General features: G+C 37.5%; 6 protein-coding genes across 7 annotated transcripts; 3 read left to right on the top strand and 3 right to left on the bottom strand.

Moving 5' to 3' along the window:
* The first annotated feature begins 49 nt into the window (after positions 1–49).
* On the top strand, positions 50–3,416 carry LOC117387008 (uncharacterized). Of its 2 annotated transcripts, XM_033984404.2 has the most exons (10): positions 50–165; positions 260–323; positions 396–498; positions 601–755; positions 1,118–1,260; positions 1,335–1,494; positions 1,572–1,665; positions 1,835–1,913; positions 1,994–2,067; positions 2,332–3,416. In XM_033984404.2, exons 2-10 carry the CDS (start codon positions 272–274, stop codon positions 2,969–2,971), a joined length of 1,500 nt encoding a protein of 499 aa, XP_033840295.1. In that variant the 5' UTR covers positions 50–165; positions 260–271; the 3' UTR covers positions 2,972–3,416. The 2 variants fall into 2 exon arrangements, with proteins under 2 accessions (XP_033840295.1, XP_055087691.1); XM_055231716.1 differs by lacking the exons at positions 50–165; positions 396–498 and having other exon boundaries at positions 268–323; positions 2,332–3,406.
* A 150-nt stretch (positions 3,417–3,566) lies between these two features.
* LOC117387077 (interferon regulatory factor 1-like) lies at positions 3,567–6,409 on the top strand. Its single transcript, XM_033984475.2, has 7 exons — positions 3,567–3,904; positions 3,994–4,093; positions 4,789–4,968; positions 5,045–5,176; positions 5,247–5,296; positions 5,388–5,478; positions 5,681–6,409. The coding sequence occupies exons 1-7, from the start codon at positions 3,815–3,817 to the stop codon at positions 5,788–5,790; spliced, it is 753 nt and encodes a 250-aa protein (XP_033840366.1). The 5' UTR covers positions 3,567–3,814; the 3' UTR covers positions 5,791–6,409.
* Positions 6,377–9,342, bottom strand: cdc42se2 (CDC42 small effector 2). The gene is made up of 4 exons (XM_033984533.2): positions 9,117–9,342; positions 8,622–8,717; positions 8,466–8,544; positions 6,377–8,065 (listed from the first exon to the last, which is right to left on the bottom strand). Exons 1-3 carry the CDS (start codon positions 9,168–9,170, stop codon positions 8,470–8,472), a joined length of 225 nt encoding a protein of 74 aa, XP_033840424.1. The 5' UTR covers positions 9,171–9,342; the 3' UTR covers positions 6,377–8,065; positions 8,466–8,469.
* Positions 9,343–10,142: 800 nt separating this feature from the next.
* Positions 10,143–11,321, top strand: nip7 (NIP7 nucleolar pre-rRNA processing protein). Its single transcript, XM_033984508.2, has 5 exons — positions 10,143–10,303; positions 10,386–10,472; positions 10,556–10,694; positions 10,770–10,910; positions 10,982–11,321. The coding sequence occupies exons 1-5, from the start codon at positions 10,248–10,250 to the stop codon at positions 11,099–11,101; spliced, it is 543 nt and encodes a 180-aa protein (XP_033840399.1). The 5' UTR covers positions 10,143–10,247; the 3' UTR covers positions 11,102–11,321.
* A 696-nt stretch (positions 11,322–12,017) lies between these two features.
* On the bottom strand, positions 12,018–16,102 carry terfa (telomeric repeat binding factor a). The gene is made up of 12 exons (XM_033991886.2): positions 15,948–16,102; positions 15,649–15,744; positions 15,044–15,168; positions 14,638–14,724; positions 14,350–14,490; positions 14,149–14,258; positions 13,476–13,946; positions 13,342–13,404; positions 12,541–12,666; positions 12,382–12,452; positions 12,262–12,308; positions 12,018–12,176 (listed from the first exon to the last, which is right to left on the bottom strand). The coding sequence occupies exons 1-12, from the start codon at positions 16,090–16,092 to the stop codon at positions 12,018–12,020; spliced, it is 1,641 nt and encodes a 546-aa protein (XP_033847777.1). The 5' UTR covers positions 16,093–16,102.
* An 827-nt stretch (positions 16,103–16,929) lies between these two features.
* Positions 16,930–22,091, bottom strand: zdhhc7 (zinc finger DHHC-type palmitoyltransferase 7). The gene is made up of 8 exons (XM_033984455.2): positions 21,916–22,091; positions 20,905–20,993; positions 19,417–19,767; positions 19,206–19,330; positions 18,712–18,808; positions 18,534–18,615; positions 18,219–18,349; positions 16,930–18,135 (listed from the first exon to the last, which is right to left on the bottom strand). Exons 3-8 carry the CDS (start codon positions 19,759–19,761, stop codon positions 17,953–17,955), a joined length of 963 nt encoding a protein of 320 aa, XP_033840346.1. The 5' UTR covers positions 19,762–19,767; positions 20,905–20,993; positions 21,916–22,091; the 3' UTR covers positions 16,930–17,952.
* Between the last annotated feature and the right edge of the window lie 1,098 nt (positions 22,092–23,189).

Below are 23,189 nucleotides of genomic sequence, written 5' to 3'. Positions count from 1 at the left end.
CTTTGATAAAACGAGTGGGACGTCCTTCCACGGAAAGTGTAGCTTGCGCAATGGGTTTCCCAATAAAGGAAGAGAACTATTCCCATGAAAGGGCGGAAAGTAAGATCAACTCTACCGCACAAAAATGCACTGGATATGAAGCTATACTTTTAGGATTAACATAAGGTAATAATAACTATTGTTATGCTATTACAGTATCATACATAGGACATTTTAATGTAGACTGTAGAATAATGTAAGGTTTCCGTTTTTGTTTTAGCAAATTGGCGCTATGGTTTATTTTATCTTTCTCATTGTGGGGATCATCGTGTGTGACACATCTGGTAAGTCTGTGTTTCCTACATTGTTCTTATTTGGCCTATTAAATGTAAATGGGATACAATTGTCTAACCCAGGTTTGAATCTTAACTGCACAAACGACTATGAGACATTGGTGTTTTGTCACACTGACGCGCGTAATTGCACGGAACTCAGAATGACTTTCCACGACACTGAACAGTAAGAACTAAGTATTATTTTAGCTCCCAAAGTGTTTGTTCCTTTTGATGTTTCCAGCTGTACGTGGCCTAAGTGCCTCTAACCAGCGCCTTGTGTCTATAGGCCCGCGGGGATGTGCGTGTTTGACCCGTGCGCAGGAGGATGCTGCTGCAAATGGATAGACGACACCGCAGTTATTCTTGGCAATGAATTTGTTGCAGAGGTTTATGAAAATGGACTACGTGTGTACAGACAACCAATCAAAATATATGAAACCAGTGAGTATTTGGTTTTCAGTTACTATTTTATGGGCAATAGCAGATGGCCTAGACCTATTACTGTAGTTTACTGTAGTTTTTTCTATTTATCTATGTGTTTATTTATGTATTGCTTATGCCACTTCAATTTGTTAGCATCAGTTTAAAGAAAAAAACTAAATAATCAGACAGTTAACTTAAATACTGTTATGTGCCTTGTCATTACTGTCATGACCAAAAGGAAGAGGACGAAGGTGCATTTTGTAAACCCTGCACCTTTTATTTCTTTCATAATCATTCCCCACTTCAACCAAGTCACCACTGAGTCATTTTAAAAGAATGTGCATTTGAATCAACCCAAACCTTTTTTTTTTTTTAAACAGTAAAACCCCAAACTCCAACCATTCTCTCTGTGGATAAATTAAACAATATCTATCAAATAAAATGGAAAACAAATGCAAAAAGGTCAATCCGTGATGAACTTTCCGCCACTGTGACATACTGGAAAAAAGGAGATACGTTTAAGGTAAGATTTATTTGGTGTCTTGATATTTACGCTGGACTGTGATGTCATATGGATTTTGTTGTCTTTTTAATTAGAATATCAGTATTGTGAAGCCAAGTACAGTGGAAGACATGAATATTTATGAAATACTTGGTCGCACTTTGGAGGCAAATACAGATTATGTGGTCAGTGTGAGGACCTACACACTATTTAATGTTTATAGTGACAGCAGCCAAGAGATGGAATTCACAACAGGTAACGCACAATTTATTTATTAAGTCTTTACGAATCTTTATAACATGTTAGTAATTAGTAAAATTGTATCTCTACAGATTTGTCCCAAAATGGTCTGTTTATCGCAGTGATCATAGTCCTGTGTATTATTGCAATTGTTATCAGCGGAGTGTCCTTTGCTTCTTTTATCAAGTAAGTCACATACAGTAGGCACATACAGGGCTTATCAGATTATAGGGAACGTTTTTGGACTGTTTCCCTTTTTAAAGTCACCAAATTATTGAACCCATGTAGTTATTTGGTAAGGATGGGTAGATGAGATGTCAGATATATACAGTATAATACTTTTTTTTACTCACAGGTTAAAAGGAAAGCTATGGGACGGAGCTGCGATGGTTGAAAAGCCAAACCCTCTGAATATTAAACCTAAGAAGGAAGTGGTACGTATGTCGCAATTAAAACATTTGTCTAATTGTAGGTCTTTATTAACATTTTTGTACTTTCTTAATGCTTCATGCAGATTCTGACACCGGAGTTCCTGTCCGTTTACCCTTTAACTGTAGAACCGCTTATTCCTTATTCCAGTCTGATGTTGTAAGTAAAAAATACGTATAGATACCTTGAAATTTAGTATTTCTAGTGATGACTACATATCTTCTTTCTTACTTAACTTCTGCTTCTCATTAATGGCAAACCATATCACCAGAGACATAACAGTTCTCAAAACATGTCAGCATTTAAAGGTGCACAGTTTAACTTTTCTGGTGGAGAGAAGGAGGTAGCAAACCCCTCACCAGAAACGTTAGTGCACCTTTAATAACTCCACAATATATTATTTAATTTGGGATCATTCCACAGGTCTGAGGAGTCCCTGTGTGACAGCAGCGGCAGGTCAGGGCAGAGCAGCGGCATGAGCTCGGCCTCGTCTTCTCTGGACTATGCAAACACAGAACCAGCGGACATCGAAGCGCGTGTCCTGGGCGCCCTAAAGAACGCCTTCCCGATGTTTATTCCAAGTACGGACACCCCGGAATACAGGGATCCCAAAGAAAACTGCGCGAAGACAACCGCCTGTCCAGTGATGTTTGAGAATAAAAGTTATATATTTACCCAAAGTCCAAAAACTACAGATGACGCTGACAGGCAGGTGACGGGTGATTCAGGGTACCATTCAAGTGACGCGCCACCGCTACAAGATTTCTTCATTCCTCCTCATGTTTTGACTATTGATCAGCCTTGTACTCTGTCAGAAGACGCCTGTAATGGTCTGTCACCTGCCTCTCACAGCTTTCTCCCAGTAGTTTATGGTTACCAGGCGTTTGAGGAAGTAGAGCCGTCCAATAATGTGCTATTAGAACATACTAGTGATTGTCAGTCATTGTCATTCCTAACTGGATTGACAAATATTTTAAAAACCTCAGAGGTGGGCCATTTTGAGGTAGGAATCCCACATGTGTCTGATGAGATCATTGTAGACCCTGGATATCACTGTGTTTAATGTTCATTCAAGAAACGTTTACCTTCATTCATCAATTTTAGTTGGTGATGCTCAGAATTGCACATCTCTTTTGACTTTTTGTCTTTTACATTTCACAATAGATGACCATTATACACTAAAAGTATTTATTTGTACTTGCCTGTGCTATTGCAATGCACTTTCTAAAGCATACAGTATGGTCTATATGTATTTGTATAGCTGTGTGTGTGTTTGTTTTTTATAAAGTGGTTTTGTTTTTTTGTAGAAATGTCACACATCGTTTGGTTCCCTCAAATGCAATCTTGCCATGTCAACAACATATTTAAAAGCTGGTTAAGATTACTTCCTCGTTTTCTTCTCTAGAAATGTAACTGCCAAACCTTTCACAAAGAAACTTGGCACAAATCCAGTAAATGTGATTAATGGCTACACATTTGTAAATAAAATGTTTCCGAGACCCACACATTACCGGAGCTTTTTTTGTGTTTTCCGATTGAATATGGGAGATACTTAAAACTTTAGGCCTATTAAATGTAAAGTGTTGGCTGCAAACAATAGTTACTAAGCTGATTTTAAATAACCCTTGTGAAACAGTGAAAGCGAAAGAAGATTTTTTATGTGGGTGTAGTAAGAGAGAGAAAAAGATGATAGAACAAGATAGATTACTACATATTTTTAATAGAGCATTTCCTGTAATGTGAGAAGCCATTAAAACACACACTCAATCATTGGCAGAGGACATGGAGTGTCAAAAGTGTAATGTAACTGATTGGATAAACGCTGGAGAGGGCATATCTTTGGAACTTACTCAAACTCCTTGGCACACTACTTGTTGGCCTTTGATGAAGAGAGTTTTTGTATAACATGCAGCATCAGGGTCGTCTGAGACTGAGAGCGTGGCTGGAGGAGCAGATACATTCAGGGAAGTATCCAGGGGTCAGATGGCTTGACCGGGTAAATTATTATGTTTTGTGTTGAGGATTTTTCACCAAACTCTTAACACTAAAAAAAAAAAATGTATAAAAATGTATGTTTGTTTATAGTCGGCACAGATTTTTCAGATTCCTTGGAAGCACGCAGCTCGTCATGGCTGGAGTATTGACAGGGATGCCACTCTCTTCAGGAGCTGGGCGATGCACACTGGTATGAGCATTGAAAAACATGTGTACTTATGTGAATGGTAATGGTATTCAGACTTATGCCGAAGATCTTTATTCTATTCTTTGGCAATTGATGGTTTTATCTGTCAAATAATTCTATATCATTAGAATGTTTTTAATAGTATGTAACCTATCACCATATGAATGATATAAAAAAGAGGAGACAGGTGAACACATTACTTTACAAAGACTTTACATTTTCAACAACCCACATGGCAGCTACTTGTCTGCATAGTTTTCTGCTTGAAATGATGGCATGTTTATCTTGATCAGCAGCATTCTTACAAAGAGAGCTCTTAAAGTACGCCAATCAATTTGCTTTATGGTAAAACTTGATCGATCACTTTTAACATTTACAAACCAGAAGACATTTCTTTATACCCCTAGAAAATAAGAATGCAGATGTTTCATATCATGGGAACTGATTTTGCAAAGTGCATGATGAGTGTATTTAAGTGGCCTATCATGTTACTGTCACAATACAAAGAAACATCATTTTATGCTGTGTGGGAGAGTGTATAGGAGATGTGAAATAGCTGCCATTTAAATTGTTGGGTTTGTTTTCAATCAATTCAATAACCTCTTATAAACAGTTAGTATCCGATTTCAAAATCAATTGATACTCTATACATGAAAAATTAAACTATAGACTTAAATAATGTTTTCCGTTCTCTTCAGGACGATATGAACCAGGAAAGGACAAACCAGACCCAAAAACATGGAAAGCAAATTTTCGATGTGCGCTGAATTCCTTATCTGATATCTGTGAGCTGAGGGAGCACAGCAAGAAAAAAGGAACGAATGCATACAGGGTGTATCGGATGATGCCAAACAAACAAACCCTTAGGCGCAAGAGAGGTAAGAAATAAGATAAATAATACTAACAAACTTTTACCAGTTCAGTTTTTCAGTCATGTCCACTGTCACACTTCAGGGCAAAGATCAAACAGGTCAGCAACAAACAAAGACAATGAAAAATGTGCAACACAGCCCTGGCAACCTGCTATAATCAAATCTACCCCAGACCCAGTGCAAAAAGACATTTTCAGCAGCACTTCATCACATGGTCAGTGAACACTATTGAGATGAATAAATGCAAAGATAATTGTGTAACGTGGCACATTTTTGTTGTTTAGCCATGTCAACAGAGGCTGATGAGCAGGAGCAGAAAGAAGCTGTTTATAAGGTATTTACAATTTTTTTTTTAATAAACATTTATTTCACTTCCTCCAAAATGTCAACATGGCCTTTCTTCTTGTATCTTGTATCACTTTTAGTTAATGGACCATCTAAATAACGCCGACAGTTTGAGTTACATGTGTGAACCCAGAACATGGAGAACACATTCACTTGAGAACCACTGGCACTGTAAGTTATATAATCATCAGGGAAAAAATATTCAGATTTTTTAACCTGACTATTATGAAGCGTCAAATGCATGTATTTCATTTGTTGCATCAGACAATATACATCAAAATGGCTAATAGTTCAGGTTTCCCTAATGAAAAAGTATTCTACATTAACATTTCATATTTCCTGCAGTCATTTAATTTTGTTTTGTATTTTTCAGGGCCTACAGAGGATTTTGGCCCACAAACAGAAAACTACAATGAACTTTTCCCAAACTATATCAGAGAACTCAATGACTGGTCTTCCTATCACCAAACAGTGATGCAGTAATGTTTTAACTATATTCCCCTGGACTACTGTGATATGCCTCAGCTGTTTTACCTGCTGAGCTGAGCACTGAAGGAGGGAAACCAGAGAGGGGCACCTGAGAGGTAAAAGTGCTCCGTCAGTCATCTGCTTGTCAGTCCTGTTTGTGCTGAGTGTATAAGAAATGATCCTCTTCCAAACCAAGCCTCTGTCATTCAAATCTTTGGTTCACTGAAGTCACATCAGGGGTAAAATTATGGATCTGTCAGTACATGATTTACAGTTGTCTAAAGTTTAATATGTGAGACTAACTTGTCTGTGATACACAAATTTGGATTTTTTAAATATTTTAGTTGGTAGCAAGGGTTTTTATATTAGTGTGACTACCTCTTGAAAAAGCTGTGGCTTCATGTTGCCCATTACCTATGAATAGCAACTATTTAATGGTCACTGTTCCTACCACAGAATTTGTAAGAATAAAATACAAATTGATAGAAAATTGTGATTTTTGCTAACACATAGTATTTCACATTCTTGCTTTAAAATCTAGTTTAAGTGTGCAAATATCATTAAAATGTCTTGTATAATACAAATATATAAACAAAAAAGCTCAGATCTTTTTGTTTTATTTTGAAAATTGCAAACAGGTCCTTAGCAGAACAAACAAAAATCTCCAACATTCAAATGGTCCACTTGCACAACCTGCTGGTTTATGTACGTTTTTCTTTTTTGGAGGATGGTTTACAGTTTGAGGTTCGCTTACATTAACAGTACAACAACAACCAATAACAATTACATTCATTCCTGTAAATGTTACAGCACAGTTAATGCAGATACAAATGAACATTTTCATGGCTTGGCTTTAAGCACCATAATAAAAAAGAAAATCTAAGACCTGGATTTCAATGTTGCTGCTGTGAATAAAAATATGAATTCTTACAGATAACATTAGCTTAGCTCATTTTACACTATAGATTATAGACAGTATCTTTACAGTTCAAAACGCATTATAATGGGAGACATTCTAAAGCAGTTTGTACAATTACACAGAGCTTCAGTAGGCAGACTTCTTTGCATCTTAAAATGCAATTAATAACTATGGATTGGAATAAAAATAAAATAAATGGAGCAATAGGAGTTACAACAACTATAATAGACTTTTTGTCATACAAAATACACTGCCTACTCAAGACTGAACAGTCCAAAACCCGCTGGTCTGTTCTTTGCATTTCACCTGATTACAAAACCCATTCTGAAGAAATAAGTACAAGTATAGTTTGGTTCTAAAATAGTGCCTATTTTAACATAATGATAATAACCAATTGCCTTTAAAGATACCTTTGTCCTTTGGCACAAACAGAAACGTGGCGATTTCAAAATGGAAACTCAATTGTGTGAAGGCCAAGTTATGGGAAGTTAAAATCCACACAAAGCATCTTTAACACTGAAACGATTAAACCCCAAAACACTGTTGCAAACATGAACCAGACGTCTCATCCAACAGTGATGTCTGCACACCATTTCTCTATTAAAATAATTTCCAGAGAGTGTACATACTGTTACCCTCAGTTATTTTAGCAAAACAAGTCATATTCTCTACAGTTTGCAGATGGGTTTTAGACAGGAAAAAATATAAAAATAAAATAATGTTGGCAAACGAAATCTAGAAAATGACCACAGAAAGCACATAGAAAATTCATAGTTCATTCAAAGTCACTACAGTTTACCCTAAAAGATGATAAATAATACACTGATTGAAGAAAAATTCCTAAGCAAGTGTGCATGTACAACGTATGGTCCAGTGTACTCTACTCAATTCAAGTTTGGAAAAAGCAATAATTAACCCTGAAAAGCAACTCAGAGATCATGACTATTTCTCAGAATTAAACCTTGCTGCTTTTATCTTGCCAACTGTTCCTCAATAAACCTCTGAGAATAAAGCATGAAACTGAATATTCCAAATCTCCAGTGTGGCCCAGCCACCATGAGGTCCATTCATAGCATCAGAAAATAAATACAGGCATCAAATGGGCAACAACAGCAATGTTTTTGTTTGCTCATACACACACACAGCAGACATCTGAGTTTATGCTCCATCTATGGCCTCCTATCTATTTTTAAACAGCTATTCTATACAGTGCAACAGTATGGCAGCGTATGGATAGCAGTGCTTTCATTAAAAGGAACGAGAAATAAAAATATATACATTTTGCTAAAAAGCAGTAGAATCTTTTGGTCCTGTGTCCTTCACAGACAGAACTGCTTTTATTAACCAACAGTAGTTTTCACCAGTGAATGGCTGTAAAGACAGGGAACAGACAAACATTAGTACATTTACAAGTGAAAGCATAGGTCATGACAAACTGTCCATGAAAAAGCATTTTAGATCAAGCAGAAAATCAGTATAGCTCTGCATGTTCATTGACCATTTTAGATCTCATGGGTGTGAAGAAACACAAGAATTGGGTAGAATATTAAACCTTGAGATCTGATCACTTCTTTTCAGAAACAAGGCTAGACGTGCAATGTGAATATAGAAAACAGAAGGACTATTGATTTAACATTATCACATTATACATTCCTTAACAAGAATGTGGCTGCATTGCTGTGAATGATGTGACAATATGCTGTATGTATGTTATTAAAGCACACAAACTAGCTGAACAAAACTCATTCAAAGAAACAAAACTGTGTCTTACCGTGCTATAACTGAGACCCTTCAGATCCTCCATGTGAATAGCCCCCTTTGGATTTCATTTGGGCCTGAACAATATCCACCTTTAATGACAAAAACACTAGCGTGAATAAGTAAAAGACCAGAAACACAACTGCACAAAAACAAACAATAAACATACTGCTGCCAGGCCCATGTCGCCTGAGCCCACATGCGTGGTGTGGACAAAGTTTGTTGGCTCCCCAATCATAGAGCGATCAATTCGCCGTCGTCGTTTCTGGAACAAAAATAACACAAAACATTTTATTGTTATTTGTGGCATTGTACACTATTCATGGGCCTGATGTTTTTAATACATTTGAAACACACAAGGCATCTTGTGTAATAGGCAATGGACTGGTATTATTAGTTGTTGATCATTTTGATACGACAAAATCAGATTAGTTATTAAGGTTCTATTCAACTACAAATATCTGTTAATATTAGGAGTATGCCAGCAGTAGTACTTAATACTATTACTACTACTATAAATGTTACAGTTGGACATAAAATGTATCTAATGAGCTGTAGTATCTGTAAGAACAAAAAAAAAAAAAAACTTAAAAGGGAGCTCATAGCAGTGTCAAAATAATATTACCCAAATGTGACCAAATGAGTTGAATCTCCATATACTCACCGGCTGAGGCTGCTCTGCTATGCAGCAGCTAAAACAAACCCAGAACTCAGTCATTCTGAGGTTAAAGAAGAAGCCACAGCAGTTTCCTCTCAGCTCAGACGTCTCCCTCTCTCGCTGTCTTCCTGTTCAGCGTTATCAGAGCCACAAACACAAGCCGGAAACTGAGGACAGACTGACACTGCTGCGTTTGTAGTGTAAGCTCTTCACACAGCAACCACTCATCCAGCAGATACTGCAAATAACAGAATGGGAACATAATTAGTGATTCTTAGATTCAATTTCAATATTCATTCATAGAATAACAACACTTTTGAACATGAAGCGGGCTGTGGTTGACAGCACAGCTGACAGGATTCGACCATAGATGAAACAGGCAGATGCTAATGGCTCAAAACTAGGCAAAACATTGTATTACAATTTTTTGACCTTGGAGACGGTAATAAACATAAACAAACACATTTAAACTAACATACAATATAGCTGTGCTGTGTAAGTTTAAAAGGGTGGGGTAATCCTCATTGGATTAATTACTCTTTCTCTAATATCGGATTACGAAATGATGAGTATTTACAAACAATTAGGGGTTATGTAACTAATGAATACTGCGGTAAAAGTACCAAACAGCAGTAAGAAATCGCTCGTATTTGTTACTATACACGTTCCAGAATGAGTTGTATTAAATTCTTTCTCAAAAATAGGCCACTGCCCTGTAGTAAATTAGCTTTTTTAAGTGCAACAGTGTTAGCTTAGCTGCTTTGCTAATGGGCAATGTTCTGTATTTTCAGTGTCACAGAGCTAACCATGCTAAATTCGCTTATTTTCGATCATCTACATGTAGTAACTACCTAAAATAACAACAACGCAAATTGGGTTTGCTATTAAATGAAGATATTATTATAAAAGGGACAGTTTTATAATAACGTATTGTATTTTTGATTTATAATCTTACCTAGTGGCAGCCAGCTTCTCGGAGTAAAAGGCGTATGACAAATCTGAAGAATGAAAAAAAAAAAACAGGAAGTGTCCTCGCTGAATACGTTGACTTCCGGTTGAAAGGGTAACCGCTGACTGAAGGGCCCACGTTTTTGCGAGAGCTGGCTGTCGTTTTGCAAAACCTTCAAAAAAGTCGCCATGCGTCCTCTCACCGACGAAGAGACCAAAACAATGTTTGAGAAATTATCTAAATAGTAAGTTGTTTTGTCAATTTAATACATACCAGTAAGATCAGCGACGTTTGTCTGTGGGTTATTGTTAACTCCTGCTTTACAGCATTGGCGAAAACATAAAACTTCTTGTTGATAGACCTGATGGTACTTACTGCTTCAGGTTACACAACGATCGCGTCTATTACATGAGGTATTTGTCCTTTTAAAAATAATTTCAACTGTTTACATGTCAGATAATAAACCCTAATTATTTGTTTTGTTTTGGGTGAACAGTGAAAAAATTCTGAAGCTGGCAACCAACATAGCAAGGGACAAGCTTGTGTCAGTGGGCACATGTTTTGGTAAATTCACCAAGACCCAGAAGTTTCGTCTTCATATCACAGCTTTAGACTTTCTTGCTCCCTATGCAAAAGTAGGTTTTCATCATGCGGTCAAAATCATTGTCTGGACATGTTGCTTGAACTATTTGTATATCATGTTATTTCAGTACAAAGTGTGGGTTAAGCCTGGATCCGAGCAGTCCTTTCTGTATGGAAACCATGTGCTAAAGTCTGGACTTGGAAGAATCACTGAGAACACAGAGCAATACCAGGGAGTTGTGGTGTACTCCATGGCTGATGTGCCTCTCGTAAGTACTTAAGCTCTATTGTCTACTCTCTGGATATGACGTTTAAGGTGGTAACATGTTTTTGATTACAGGGCTTTGGAGTAGCTGCAAAATCCACACAAGACTGCAGAAGAGTGGATCCAATGGCCATTGTTGTATTCCACCAGGCTGATGTAGGAGAGTTCATTAGAAATGAGGACGCCTTGACTTAAGGATTCACCAAAATTTTGACTTAAGTTTTTCTGTTGCATTTTTTTCCTTTTCCTACCCTGGCCAGTCAGTCCTTCCTACATTGTGATAAGGGCATAGCTTTGGCTGGCCAGGTAAGTATTTTACCAACTAAACATCTGCGACAGCTGAGTGGAACTCACATTCCCCACATTTGATTGTGGTAAAATCAAACATTGAAGGTCAATACTTAAAAAGATCATTTGAGTACATTTTTGGAGTTGTACTTTCAGTAATAAATGTATGTGGCTAGTATTGAAATATTTTTAATGGAATATATGAATATGCACATGAAATTGTAATAAATATTTTTGTTAAATTTCTGCACTTTTTTGTTAATGCTAGTTTTATTTAAAAAAAAAAGTTTAACCTGAGATTTATTGAGCAGTATAAAGACAGGATCTTTACAAAATAAAACTTTACATTTTTTTCTAATAGGTTGGGTTCACATGACATCATTCTTGAATGCCAAGTTTAAAACTGGTCCAGAGATCTGACTGCAGATGTTTTGTCCTCATTCATGGTCAATATGTCGATATTTACTGGACCTATCCATGTGCAACAGCTGTCACAGGTTTTGACATTCTGTTGTAGAAGAAATTACATTTATTCACCATCAGTATGGGACACAGCACCTGGCGACATAAACCCACAAGACCTTGTCGCAGGCCAAGAAAACAAGGACTGAGCTGGCTGTAAGATACAGATGCTACAGCACCGAAATGGAATTTCTAACATTCTCAGTCAGCATATATGAACAAAAGTGAAATCATTTACAATTTCTTCAGAAAGATGTGATTGTTGACAGTTAAAATGACTTCCCTGCCCTGCATGTGAAATTATAACCTCATCAAATCCTAGAATGTGAACGCAGCCCATTTTGTTGAAACGTTTTCACGTTTAGACGATTTTCAGTTTCTTCATTGTTCTCCATCTGTCTTTCAAATTGACATTTGTTCGATCTTTGAAGTTGTAATATGCCTTTATCCTGTTCCAGTTTCCCTCTCCAAATTTCTGAACACCTTCTTTCAGACGCTGGGACTCACTGTCTGTCCATTTCTGCAACACCAAACCAATTACTTAAAAAGGTATAAAAAAAAAAGTAAATGAATTAGTCAAATGTGTTTGCATAGTAAAATATTACCTTTTTCCTTTGACTTGAATTTGATATCAGGCTTTCATTTGGTGACCCTGTGAAACATGGAATATTAATAATAATAATAAAAGTACACTTTTATGCTTAATTATAGAAATACTTTTGTACCTTCATCAAAAACCACATCTTCATCACTCCACACTTCCTTAGATTCCTTGGCACTGTTGAATGCTTGTTTCCTTTTTCATATATTTGAACATAAATGTCCAAATTACAACATTGCCTTAATAATTAGTATTACTGGATAATGCAACCCTGTTTACTTACCATCTGTTGGATGGAGAAGATTTGACTTTGTGAGGAGTAGAGCTTGTTTGTGGGACAGTTCTTAAAACTGGACTGGGGGATCTATCCAAACCTTCCAAGACTATTGCATCTTCATTGTCTGTCTCTCTGTATAAGAAATGATCTTTAAAGGTTGTTTTCACACCGCCACTAGTTAGGTCAACGTAAAAGAGCATTCACTCCCAGAGCTGTGCGCTTGGGCCAGTGTGAACCCAACAGTCGCACTCTGGACCGCTGTGAACGGCCGGCCCAAGAGCGCTTGAAACGAGGTCTCAATTCCACCTGCACTCTGGAGTGGGGCAAGTGCAATGTGAATGTGGCTGACCTTGAGCTGACCTATGCAGTCCACTGTGACAGTAAAAGTGCTTGGATCACATATATTTATTTGTATGAATAGGTGCTCCAGATCTGCTGCTTGACAAGGGAATTTGGATCAGCTTAATATCAGTTTCCAGAAGGAGACCAATTTCCTCCAGCTTGTGTCTGTGTTCCAAAAACTTTCTCATCCGTGCAAATTCACAAGGCTCTGTCTGCTTGAAGTGCATTGTCGTAGAAATAGGTTCTATGAGCAGTGGATGGACTCTCATGTGGCTCATGGTGCATGTTTGGGGTGAATGATGCGTGGTGTATGTGAACAATGCTGACCCAAATGTAAAGTAAACAGAATTAAACCTAGTGTGTACTGGAGTCAGTCCAAAGACCGCACTAACTTGTGAAAACGACCTAAGTTGTATATTTGTTTATCCAGTGAAATACTAAATTTATGACCCCCATTGTATTTACCTGCTAGTATTATGGATAGACTCAGCATCAGAAATGTCCTTCTCCCCAGCTGGTGACTTGGCTCTAAAACAAAGATTAGAGAGAGTCATAATATACCTGCAACATGAAAAACATCAAGCAAATGATTTCTTTACCTGTAACAACTCTTTAGTTTCCGTAGAGGTTTGCTCACTTCACACACACTTAAAGGACTTTGTGAGATGTCCATGTCATTAGAGATTTCTGGTGTCAGATTATTTCTTTCTTCTGTTGTCAGTCCAGTGTCCAATTCTGGAGATTCAAACGGGCTATCTGGATCCACCACCAGCTGAGCAATGGTGTAATGCCGCGTGTAGACTGGTACTGACTTCATATTTGAAAGTGAACTTGTCTGTGGTTGTGGAACGTCACTCATTTGTGCTGGTTCATCAGCTGGGGAACCCTCCAACGGGCTGCCAGAGTTTCTTAAAGACAGCTGATCTTTAATTTCTTCATTAACTGCTTTGTCCTGCGACTTAGATGCTTCTTCCTCTTCCATGGCTTTTTCCAACAGGACAAAACTCGTCTCATCTGCCAATGCTTTGACCCCTGCTTGAAGTCTGGACTTTGAAATAAACACACGATTGCTTCAGTCAGGAAGGAAAGTTGGGGACAGACAAAACACAAGTTAGAAAAAAATATCAAAAATAGTTTCAAGTTAATTAAACATACAGGTGATTTACTATTATGTGTTATTTATATTAAATGTAGCTACAGTGTACATCCTTGCATAATAATGCTGATATTGAAAATGCAGTTATGATAATGTTGAGCTTAATATAAGCGTACCAGTTTAGCAGAAAGACAGGTTTACAGTGCTGCTCTGGCTCCTCCTGCTGCTCAGGCTCATGACTGTAGTCTGCCTCAGTATGTCTTGATACAATAAGACGGTTTGCTGCCTGTGTATCATGCAAAAATAAACAATAACAAAACACCACAATAGTAATTTAGATGAACTGAGGGATCATTATGAAATTTGCTTTTGCATACCTTGATTAGAAATGGAGTTGTAGTTTGACAAAGTTTCACACAGAAGCCCAGCATCTCGTCTCTAAACTGTTGAAAGTCCACTTGGTCTATAATATCATGGACTCTGCTCTTCTGGTTAATTAGACCCATAAATATAGCTTTCTGCACATGAAAATACAAGAATATACATTTACTGTATCAAACATATCTAACAATTCAAAAGATTTTTAATTGTTTGTTACCGATTCCAATGGTTTGTCATTTAACAAAATGCAGAATGTGGAATGGTTAGTTTCATGTGTAACTTACCTTGCCAACCATAGACTTGGGGAAGTGCTTGTTCAGAGCCTTCTTCGCTCTGTCAAACTCTCCATTGATGATAAATATCCTTACAATCTAGATAGTAACATTACACACAAAATACCACTAATTAAAGCAGAACACAATGACCCAGTAAAGCACTCACACCTTGTAACTTCAGAAAAGAGCAGGAAAAACTGTACAATAAGCAGGTGCTCTACGAAGATAAACAGATCTGGCCTAAAAATTACACAACAAACTTGCCTTTCCATAAAAACAAGCAGTGGAAAGCATATAAAATCCTTTTAATTTATTCTGTCAGTGTGCATCAGATTAACTTCCCACCACTTGTTTCTACAGAAAAGCACATTTTTGATGCACAAAATTATACTAGTATTTGCACTACATTACATACCATCTCCTTAAGTGAGGAGCACACCCTCACATAATCCTCCTGAGGACAGTCCTGTTTCATACTTTGTAATATATTAAATGCTGATTCTAGAGGACTGAGGGTGGGGTCTTCTTTAGAGGCCAAGTCTGCAGATAAAAATGCATAATCAAATTTGATTTGTTCATTTGTTATACAGGTTAGTCTAACAATGACAAGGCTCTAACAATTATGTGTCTTGGATATTTTAACAATTTTCAAATATGTTTTTTGGACTTCAAAGCTACCATCTGCAAATTTATCTGGCTGAAAGCAGTAACGTAGAAAGTATTGATTTATATGTGAATAAAACAGGGCCGGGTCAGCCAATCTAATTACAAATGGTGTCTTTAAGCCATGCAATTCATATGGAGTCAACACCTAAACAAATGGTTCAACAAGGGTGGATTTTAATGTTGCATATTTCTTTCAAATACAGTAATCCTCCTCATAGAGTTACAAGACTCCTGCCCTCCATCTGAATCTATGATACCCAAATATGAAAGACTTTGGAATGGCAATTTGAAATCTAAAAGGACAAAAAAGATAGCCAGGTAAAAGGCCTACTGTAACAAAATGCTCTTGCTCACCAAGACGTTCCCCTTCGTTTATCCAGATGAGAAACTGCAGAACTCTGATCTTTGTTGGTGTAGTTTCAGTGGACTCCAAAGGACGACACAAAACATCTGCAGTAAAGCACGCAGTTTGTGATTGTTTTGATCATCAACGAAAAACCTGATTCCTGTATATTATACGCATTTACCAATATCATTATCATATTAATAAATGATAAACCATTGTTGTGCGAGTCAAAAATAAAAGCCAGACGCTGTGTTGTAGCTATATTTTGACAAGCAAAACTGAAGGTAAAAAATACTTTCATACTCACAGTCAAGACCTTTTCGAATAGCACAAAAAAAGTCATTGAATTGTTTCTTCTCAAGTAAATCGATGGCCAAAAATAGAAGATGATCAACAAACCAGCGATTTACAACAGATTCTGCCTGAATATTTACATCCTCCTCAGACGCCATGATGAAGAAGAGGCGCGGAAACTGCCTCGAGAGTTTGGTCAAACGCACCACGCGCACTCCTCACGAGTGCTGCCCTCTTCCGTGTGGGAAGAGAAATGTACATGAGAAGTGGCCAGAAAAAGGACAATTTCATGACAGTAAAGTGGTCACAACGAGACTATTAAATTTAATGTATGATGACGTGTATACAAATGTATATTTTTGGTTCACGCAGTCTAAACCTTTGATCAAGTTTTTAATTCTGCAACACAACGCCACTGCCAGCTTGTGCTTTAAAATAAAATAAAATAGGCGTCTTTAATGTTTCTAATTTATAAGCAATGAAGGAAATCGCCATATTATGGAACCAGCACCCAATGGAATCAGAAAACAACACACAGCAAGGGATAAACAACTAAACAACTTCTCCATGCAACATCATTTTCAAATTTTAAGTACTGCATTCTATACATACTTTTATTGTTTATTCATAGACAAATGTTGATTAAAATTATATTTTGGTATTGGAAGCAAGGTGAGTGAACAAACAATAAAATGTTTTAGCAATTGCAGTTCACATGGTAGAATCTAAAATAAAACACTTCAGAAACATAACCCTTAACCTAGTTTTACAATCAATGTTCTGCAGAATATTTAGGCAATCAGAAGAGATGCTCTCCCAAAGAACAGAAAAGACAGCAAGCTAGTATTACAGGAAAAAAAAAAAAAAAAAAAAATCATATATACCAATGCATCTGGCTTTCTGTCAGTATTTAAAAATGTAGTTAAAAGTTCAAAAGTGCAAATAGGCCCTTTAAAACCAACCAGTTTAAACAGTGTAAATAAAATCAAATTCAATTTAAAGGCAAGATAAGCAGTTTATTAACATGGTGACTGCTACAGGCAAGTAAAACAAAGGCCTCTCTGAGATCGTTTAACTTAGTGTAGTTTTATAGAGAGCCATATTTTAGCACTCAACTAACAATTTTTTACTTTTCCGTATTTATGATGATTTGACGGTTAAATAAACACTTAATTTAATATAATTACAATTTAATAGAGTTAAGAAAAAAAATACATCTAAACATTCTTTCAATCTTGTCATACTTAGCAGCCAGTTCAGACTTGAATGATTGAAACAGTTTGACACAGGAGTGTTTCATCCTCGGAAAATAAAGTGAAACTTGGGTTGATCATGTTTTTACAGCATTGGATCCAAATGTGGATGGACAGTTGGTTATTTGGAAGGAGAGGGACCATAGTGAAACATGAAGAGCTGATAAAAAATATATATTTTGACTGGCACATACTTTTGTCAAAGAACACATATATTAGATGCCCAAATACAGAAAAAGAGGCACATTGCCTTAAATCTGCTAAATCTCAGAGTATTATAGTTCATTTGAGACCAAGAAGGGCAACATGCATTTTGGAGCCATCCCTTTGTTCACAGCACAAACAAACTAAAACTGCTCATCAGAGTCCAGTAGATATGTGATTGTGAGCTTTTTTATTAGCTTTTTATCCATAGATAAAACAATATACTGCTGGTCCCTTGGTAAAAAGATGTATACATTTGTGAACTTGACCGTGGACGGCAATTGATAAATTAAGATGCACTTGAGAATGCACTGCATGATTAGAAAACACAAATCAAGAAGCTCCAGTGATTAACAAGTCCAACCTTTTGTTTGGGATCCTGGATTCGTATGACCATGATAAGGTTTGTTGGGGGTGTACAAACCCCTACAGTAGCACGTCTTCTGGGACAAGAATCCGATTTGGAACATTTTAAGAGCACACGTCTCAGGACATCTACAGGACACCAATGGTCTTAGAGAAGGATGACCAAGTGCTGGCTGCATCTATGTCGTTTTTCCCTCAGACAGAGAATTCTGATCCACTGCGGCGACTATAGGTCAGAAGTATCAAACGTCGCAGGCGTAACCCTGTGAATGGGTTACACCACAGAAGAGATGGAGGGCTCCCAAATACCGCCTTCATGCCATCCCACCTCACCCGCCGCTCCCAGGTGGGCTTCTCATTTTTAAGACGTTCAATCTCCTGCAGCAAAAAGACAAAAAAAGCTTAATGGGACAACTAAATAAAATCTACTTAAAAACAAGTTAGGTTAAGTAAGCACTGACCGTCTCATCATTGCAAATGGAGTGGATCTGCGTACCAAACATTACAGCTGTGAAAGTGAGGAAGAGGATAGCTTCCAGACAGAGGAAGATGAGCAGCAGCACGGACACGCCGGGAGAGAAGTTACTGCATTCTGAATATGAATAAAGAACTTTCAATTCAAGCAAGGGTTTTAATCACGATGCATTGTTATTAGCACAACTCATCAGAAGACCAATGGTGACTTTGCTTTAAAGTCTAATGAGCTTTGCAGTGTTTTCAATGTTGTTTGTGTCCAATAATTAATATGCTTACATTATATGTGTAAAATGACTTACCATTCCACTGGGTTTTAATACACGTAAAAAAGTGCATTCCACTCAGTCCCAGCGCGTGGGCAGAAATCAGAGCTATGTACATCTGTATGGAAACAGACATGATACAACATGTTAAAAGAGTGACTACTCATCTATTCACAAAATATTATTTTAAAAATATGTTTGTTTTTATACTTACTGTGAAAAGAACAAAAAATCTTTGATTCTTTTCTCCCACACAGTTATTGACCCACGGACAATGGTGATCCATCTTTCTGATGCATCTTTTACAAATACTGAAAGCAAAAAACAAACAAACAAATAAAACAAGTGGATGCTTAAGAACTTATTGAACCAAGATTTTGTAATAACATCACACATTAAAATGGACATATTATGCATTATTTAAGTAGCCAGTAGGTTAATACATGCACATAGTTTTAATGGCAGAAATGCTCAGAACGAGTCTGGTAATAATTTATTAACTTAGAGAGTCCAAAAGATATTCGGATTTAAACTTGTGCTGTAGCTATTTAGCTATGTAGCTAAATTGAAACAGACTGATTTCTCAGTAATTTCCAAGCAAGGCCTTGATTAATGAAACAAGCAGGAATGAAGCAAAATACAACTCGAGGTATGTTTTTGATGAGGGAACAACATGTATGTCTCCTTTAACGTCCAAACTCGACTGACCTGCAATGGTGTGCTCGCTCAGGTTTGATGCTGCAGCACTTTGGACACTTGTAGATGACCTCCCCAGGCTTTAACTGCAGGCTCTCCATGTACTCCTTGGTTGCATTGCCTTTTGGAACAGCCCCCTATTTGCAGCACAGAATAATTTATTAAACTACATTTTTAAAATGACAAAACCTTCTAGAGTAGCTATTTCTTCAGTTATTCTTACTGGGTCGGTCAACATTGTGCGCAGATGTGAGGCCAGTGCGAGAACAGCCAGGGAGTTGAAGGCAGCCCCATTGAGCAGTGAGTACCAGAAGCTCTTGGCAGGCAGCAGCATCACAAAGTTCACCACAAATTCAGCATATAGCACCAGGAACCAGGTCATGGTTGCACACACCATTCCACAGCCATCTTGGATGAACCACAGAGTGCGATTCCCCCCTGTGTGGCCAGCATGGGAACTGCCCACCATCACACCAGCCCCAAGACCTCCAGCTTCAACATCACCTGAGGCAGAAAGCAGTGGATGGTGCTGCTCCATATCTCGCAGTCGGTGGTTGGAAGACTGCATCCTGCCCTGCACACAACAAAATAAACAAGAATGAATACTATGTAATATATGAACAAAGAATAAACAGAACAAAGAATTAACAGAATGCAAACAGTAATTTCTTTCCATCGAAAGTTGTTTCTGAAACCAGCTGAAAAGAGCAAAACACCATATACATTATACATACATGATGTGTCACTGCTGACGTTTGAGTAATGTGGGAAGCTTTGACAATTTATGGACCTCTTTTCTGCTCATGATAAACTTTTTTTTAATTGAAAAAGTCAGTTTGAAATTTTGCATATGAAGGTCATACACGACAATCCTCAGAGAGAATGGGATTACTAAATCCACAGATTCAATTGCTCAAATCAATGACTGCTGTGGTCCATCTGTGAAACTGAACCCAAGGTAAAGGGGCTATAAATAATAATTCTGTGACAGCAGACACAAGGGACAGACTCGAGAACCCAAACCTACCTACCTACCTACCTACCTACACAGGGGACTAGTACCAGTGAGTTAAATAATCTTTTTAGTGAATGCGGGTCAGTGTGTTTAGAGACATATTTACTAGTGTACTTTATTCAGTATATTCTGTTTGTGCCCTTTAGTCATTACTCTTGGTTGGTCCAGTTTGACAAGATAACATTTATTTAAAATGTTTTCTGAAACAGGAAGCGGGAGAACATGTTCTTAGCATAAATTATATGAAAACAGCCATTTTTTAAAAGAAACTGTGGCTGTCTATAATAACTGCTGCTGAAAATACTTAATAATACAAACATAATACAATCAACAGCTGTCAGATGTGAGATTGTTCTGACATAAAATTGAAATACACTCCTAAAAAGGCATGGTAAAAGATCATTCAGTAGTGCTATTCCTACACTACCAAGAGGACAAAAGTACAGGAATATGTACTGATTTATTGGTTTATTGGAAATATATGATGGCAATTAGCTGCTGGTCCAATCCTTCCAGATCAGGGGACACAAGAACGCTCTCAATCTGCTTTTGGATCATCATGTCACCATCAGTCTCTTCACCTCAGTCTAGTCTGGTAATAATCTTAGACTTCTCTGATTCCGACCATTAAAGCATAGCTCTAGTCTTACACTTCATTCCCAAGTGACAAGAGAAAAAGTGTAACTGGAAACCTACCTAATTTGTTTGCTGCTTACAATAACATGATGTAGTGTGCACCTCCTCCACCAGCATTTAGGATTGCAGGTGTTTCCGAGTGTGTAAACCTGTAAGAAACAAACCAAACACTTGATGTATTTTATCAATTTTAAGAGCAACAAATTTGATAACTGAATAACTTTGTACCATGTTCTAACAGAAAAGGGTTTATGACTAAAACAGATTTGCATCACAATGACCCAGGAAACATTCTTAGTGTTTCTGATTTAAGACCAGTTTTGTTTGAAAGCACTACAAAGACATCTTTAAGCAGCAACAGTTTAGCTTTATCTAGGTCTAATTAAGTACAACTCTGATATTTACAGGTCATTTGATAATCATCAAATTAATAGATTACATGTATTATTTGGTAGCTGTCAGATGGAGCTAGAAATAAACTTTACATTTTTCTTCCTGGTTACTCAAAACAACCTCCAGTGAAACATTTGTTTCTGGAACATGATTTGACTATATTTATGTGTGTTATACTATTGCAAGGGGCTTAATATCACAGGGAACACACCCATTCAACAATGCGATGCTGCATGTTTTCAGTAAGTTATCTTAATGCCAAAGGCTTTTACTTCATCTTGACTTTTGTTATATATACACTCTCTTCCGGGCTGAAAATCAATACAACTTGAACAGAGTTTAGATCAGAAATCACGATCAATAATCGCACTTTTGGGATAATTTGGTGTTTGTGTCAGTCAACACAAACACAAGCTTATACAAGATTCAAACGAGACTGAGATTTACAATGCTACAGCACACAGTGGAGACTGAACTGTAGCTTTTACACACATTAGAACATAACGTTACTGAAGCTTCATTAGTCCAAACTCTAGATTTCTATACGGCACAAAAAGTACATGCTGTAAAAACAGAAGGTACATTTAGTCTGCAGCTAACTAGCCAGTGTTAGTAGCTCAAGCTAACGTGCACATTTCCGTCGTGAGGAACAGTAAAAATTGCACCTAAACAACATACCTTGGTATTCCGTGTCTATGGTTAAAAAATATCACACATTTATAGCATGTTGGTGTTCCATAAATATGAAACACCAGCTCCCAAATAAGTGTGACCGCTCAAGATATAAAATCATAGGACGAAGCATCCCTGTAACAACGGAATGACAGGGCCAACGGGGCTTCCGGGTCAGCCTCGGGGTTTTTCGGATATACTCGGAAGAATCCGGAAGATGAAATTATTAGGGGGACAGCGCCCACTAACGGTAGGCAGGAGATGAATTGGCAAGGCAAACCTATGTGCAATAAGTATTCTCCCACTGAGAGGCGCTGCTAGATTTAACTGCAAGAGTAGAGGTTCAAACCAAGGGCTACACACGGGGGTTTGAGACATGGATCTGTTAATATGAGTTAAATAAAGTTGAGAGTTAAATAGGTACGGCAACGTACAACTGCCAAATCTGTACTTAAAAATCAGTATCACATTTCAACACGAAATTGCGTGATACTTACCTCGAAATTACCTTATCGTATTACGAAATTACATGATATTATCTAAACGTTACGTGATAGTTTCATGATATTACGTGATATTTTCATGTTAAAACGTGATACAAAATGATCATGAAATTACGTGATAAGACGTTATCCTGAATTAACGTGATATTTAAGCTAAAATGAAGAACTACGGCATCAATGGAGGATCTATCCACTTTTGCACATTTGTATAACGAGATATAGGCTATACTATTGATGTTGGCATGACTTTTCCCACCCATAGTAGCAGGCTACTAGTATTAGGAGTAGTGCCTCTAGTAGGACCACTGCTCCTGCGTAAATGGCAAGGCCACCAGTGGTTGTCCATGAGGGAGCACTGAAAATGACTGGGTCAGCACTGTAAGCCACCTGTGGTCCTCCACACCCAAGTCTGTGGCTGACTGAACACAAATCAGGGCTATGGGAGAAGGATGACTTGAGTCACCCTCTTCATGTACAGATTGAGATATGTACCCATAGTCTACAGCTGTGCACACAGCAAGATGCAGCTCTCTATCATTAATAAAAGCCTGTACCTTCAGTTGCTTTAATAGCAACTGCTTAAGGAGGCTGGATCTTCATTCTGATTCAGCAGTCTGTCTGATGCTCTTCTGCTGTCATTGTCAGAGTAATCTATCCCCCGTGTGTAAAGGTGAGCAGGACACTCATGCCCAGTGGCAATGGTACAATGGAGTGCATGAGCAGACATATAAACTTTTTAAAGAAGTTTATATGTCTTCTTAAATTTGAGAAATTTTT

The sequence above is a fragment of the Periophthalmus magnuspinnatus genome, chromosome 3 (genome assembly GCF_009829125.3).
Source record: "Periophthalmus magnuspinnatus isolate fPerMag1 chromosome 3, fPerMag1.2.pri, whole genome shotgun sequence".
In the NCBI taxonomy this organism is placed as follows: Eukaryota; Metazoa; Chordata; class Actinopteri; order Gobiiformes; family Gobiidae; genus Periophthalmus; species Periophthalmus magnuspinnatus.
The sequence above is the reverse complement of the archived record's forward strand: the minus strand, read 5'-3'. Positions and strand labels throughout refer to the sequence as shown.

Excerpts from the sequence above, each read along its gene's own strand:
- LOC117387008 (XM_033984404.2), top strand. The coding sequence starts at position 272 with ATGGTTTATTTTATCTTTCTCATTGTGGGGATCATCGTGTGTGACACA. Across the intron at positions 1,261-1,334 it reads AAAAAGGAGATACGTTTAAG|AATATCAGTATTGTGAAGCC; the intron begins GTAAGATTTATT and ends CTTTTTAATTAG. Across the intron at positions 1,666-1,834 it reads TCCTTTGCTTCTTTTATCAA|GTTAAAAGGAAAGCTATGGG; the intron begins GTAAGTCACATA and ends TTTTACTCACAG.
- LOC117387077 (XM_033984475.2), top strand. The coding sequence starts at position 3,815 with ATGCAGCATCAGGGTCGTCTGAGACTGAGAGCGTGGCTGGAGGAGCAG. Across the intron at positions 4,969-5,044 it reads AACCCTTAGGCGCAAGAGAG|GGCAAAGATCAAACAGGTCA; the intron begins GTAAGAAATAAG and ends GTCACACTTCAG. Across the intron at positions 5,479-5,680 it reads ACTTGAGAACCACTGGCACT|GGCCTACAGAGGATTTTGGC; the intron begins GTAAGTTATATA and ends TGTATTTTTCAG.
- cdc42se2 (XM_033984533.2), bottom strand. The coding sequence starts at position 9,170 with ATGACTGAGTTCTGGGTTTGTTTTAGCTGCTGCATAGCAGAGCAGCCT. Across the intron at positions 8,718-9,116 it reads TAGCAGAGCAGCCTCAGCCG|AAACGACGACGGCGAATTGA; the intron begins GTGAGTATATGG and ends TTTTTGTTCCAG. Across the intron at positions 8,545-8,621 it reads GCGACATGGGCCTGGCAGCA|GTGGATATTGTTCAGGCCCA; the intron begins GTATGTTTATTG and ends TTGTCATTAAAG.
- nip7 (XM_033984508.2), top strand. The coding sequence starts at position 10,248 with ATGCGTCCTCTCACCGACGAAGAGACCAAAACAATGTTTGAGAAATTA. Across the intron at positions 10,304-10,385 it reads TTTGAGAAATTATCTAAATA|CATTGGCGAAAACATAAAAC; the intron begins GTAAGTTGTTTT and ends CCTGCTTTACAG. Across the intron at positions 10,473-10,555 it reads GATCGCGTCTATTACATGAG|TGAAAAAATTCTGAAGCTGG; the intron begins GTATTTGTCCTT and ends TTGGGTGAACAG.
- terfa (XM_033991886.2), bottom strand. The coding sequence starts at position 16,092 with ATGGCGTCTGAGGAGGATGTAAATATTCAGGCAGAATCTGTTGTAAAT. Across the intron at positions 15,169-15,648 it reads AAACGAAGGGGAACGTCTTG|ACTTGGCCTCTAAAGAAGAC; the intron begins GTGAGCAAGAGC and ends TTTTATCTGCAG. Across the intron at positions 12,667-13,341 it reads TCTATCCATAATACTAGCAG|AGAGACAGACAATGAAGATG; the intron begins GTAAATACAATG and ends TTTCTTATACAG.
- zdhhc7 (XM_033984455.2), bottom strand. The coding sequence starts at position 19,761 with ATGCAGTCTTCCAACCACCGACTGCGAGATATGGAGCAGCACCATCCA. Across the intron at positions 19,331-19,416 it reads GCACAATGTTGACCGACCCA|GGGGCTGTTCCAAAAGGCAA; the intron begins GTAAGAATAACT and ends TGCTGCAAATAG. Across the intron at positions 18,616-18,711 it reads GATTTTTTGTTCTTTTCACA|ATGTACATAGCTCTGATTTC; the intron begins GTAAGTATAAAA and ends GTTTCCATACAG.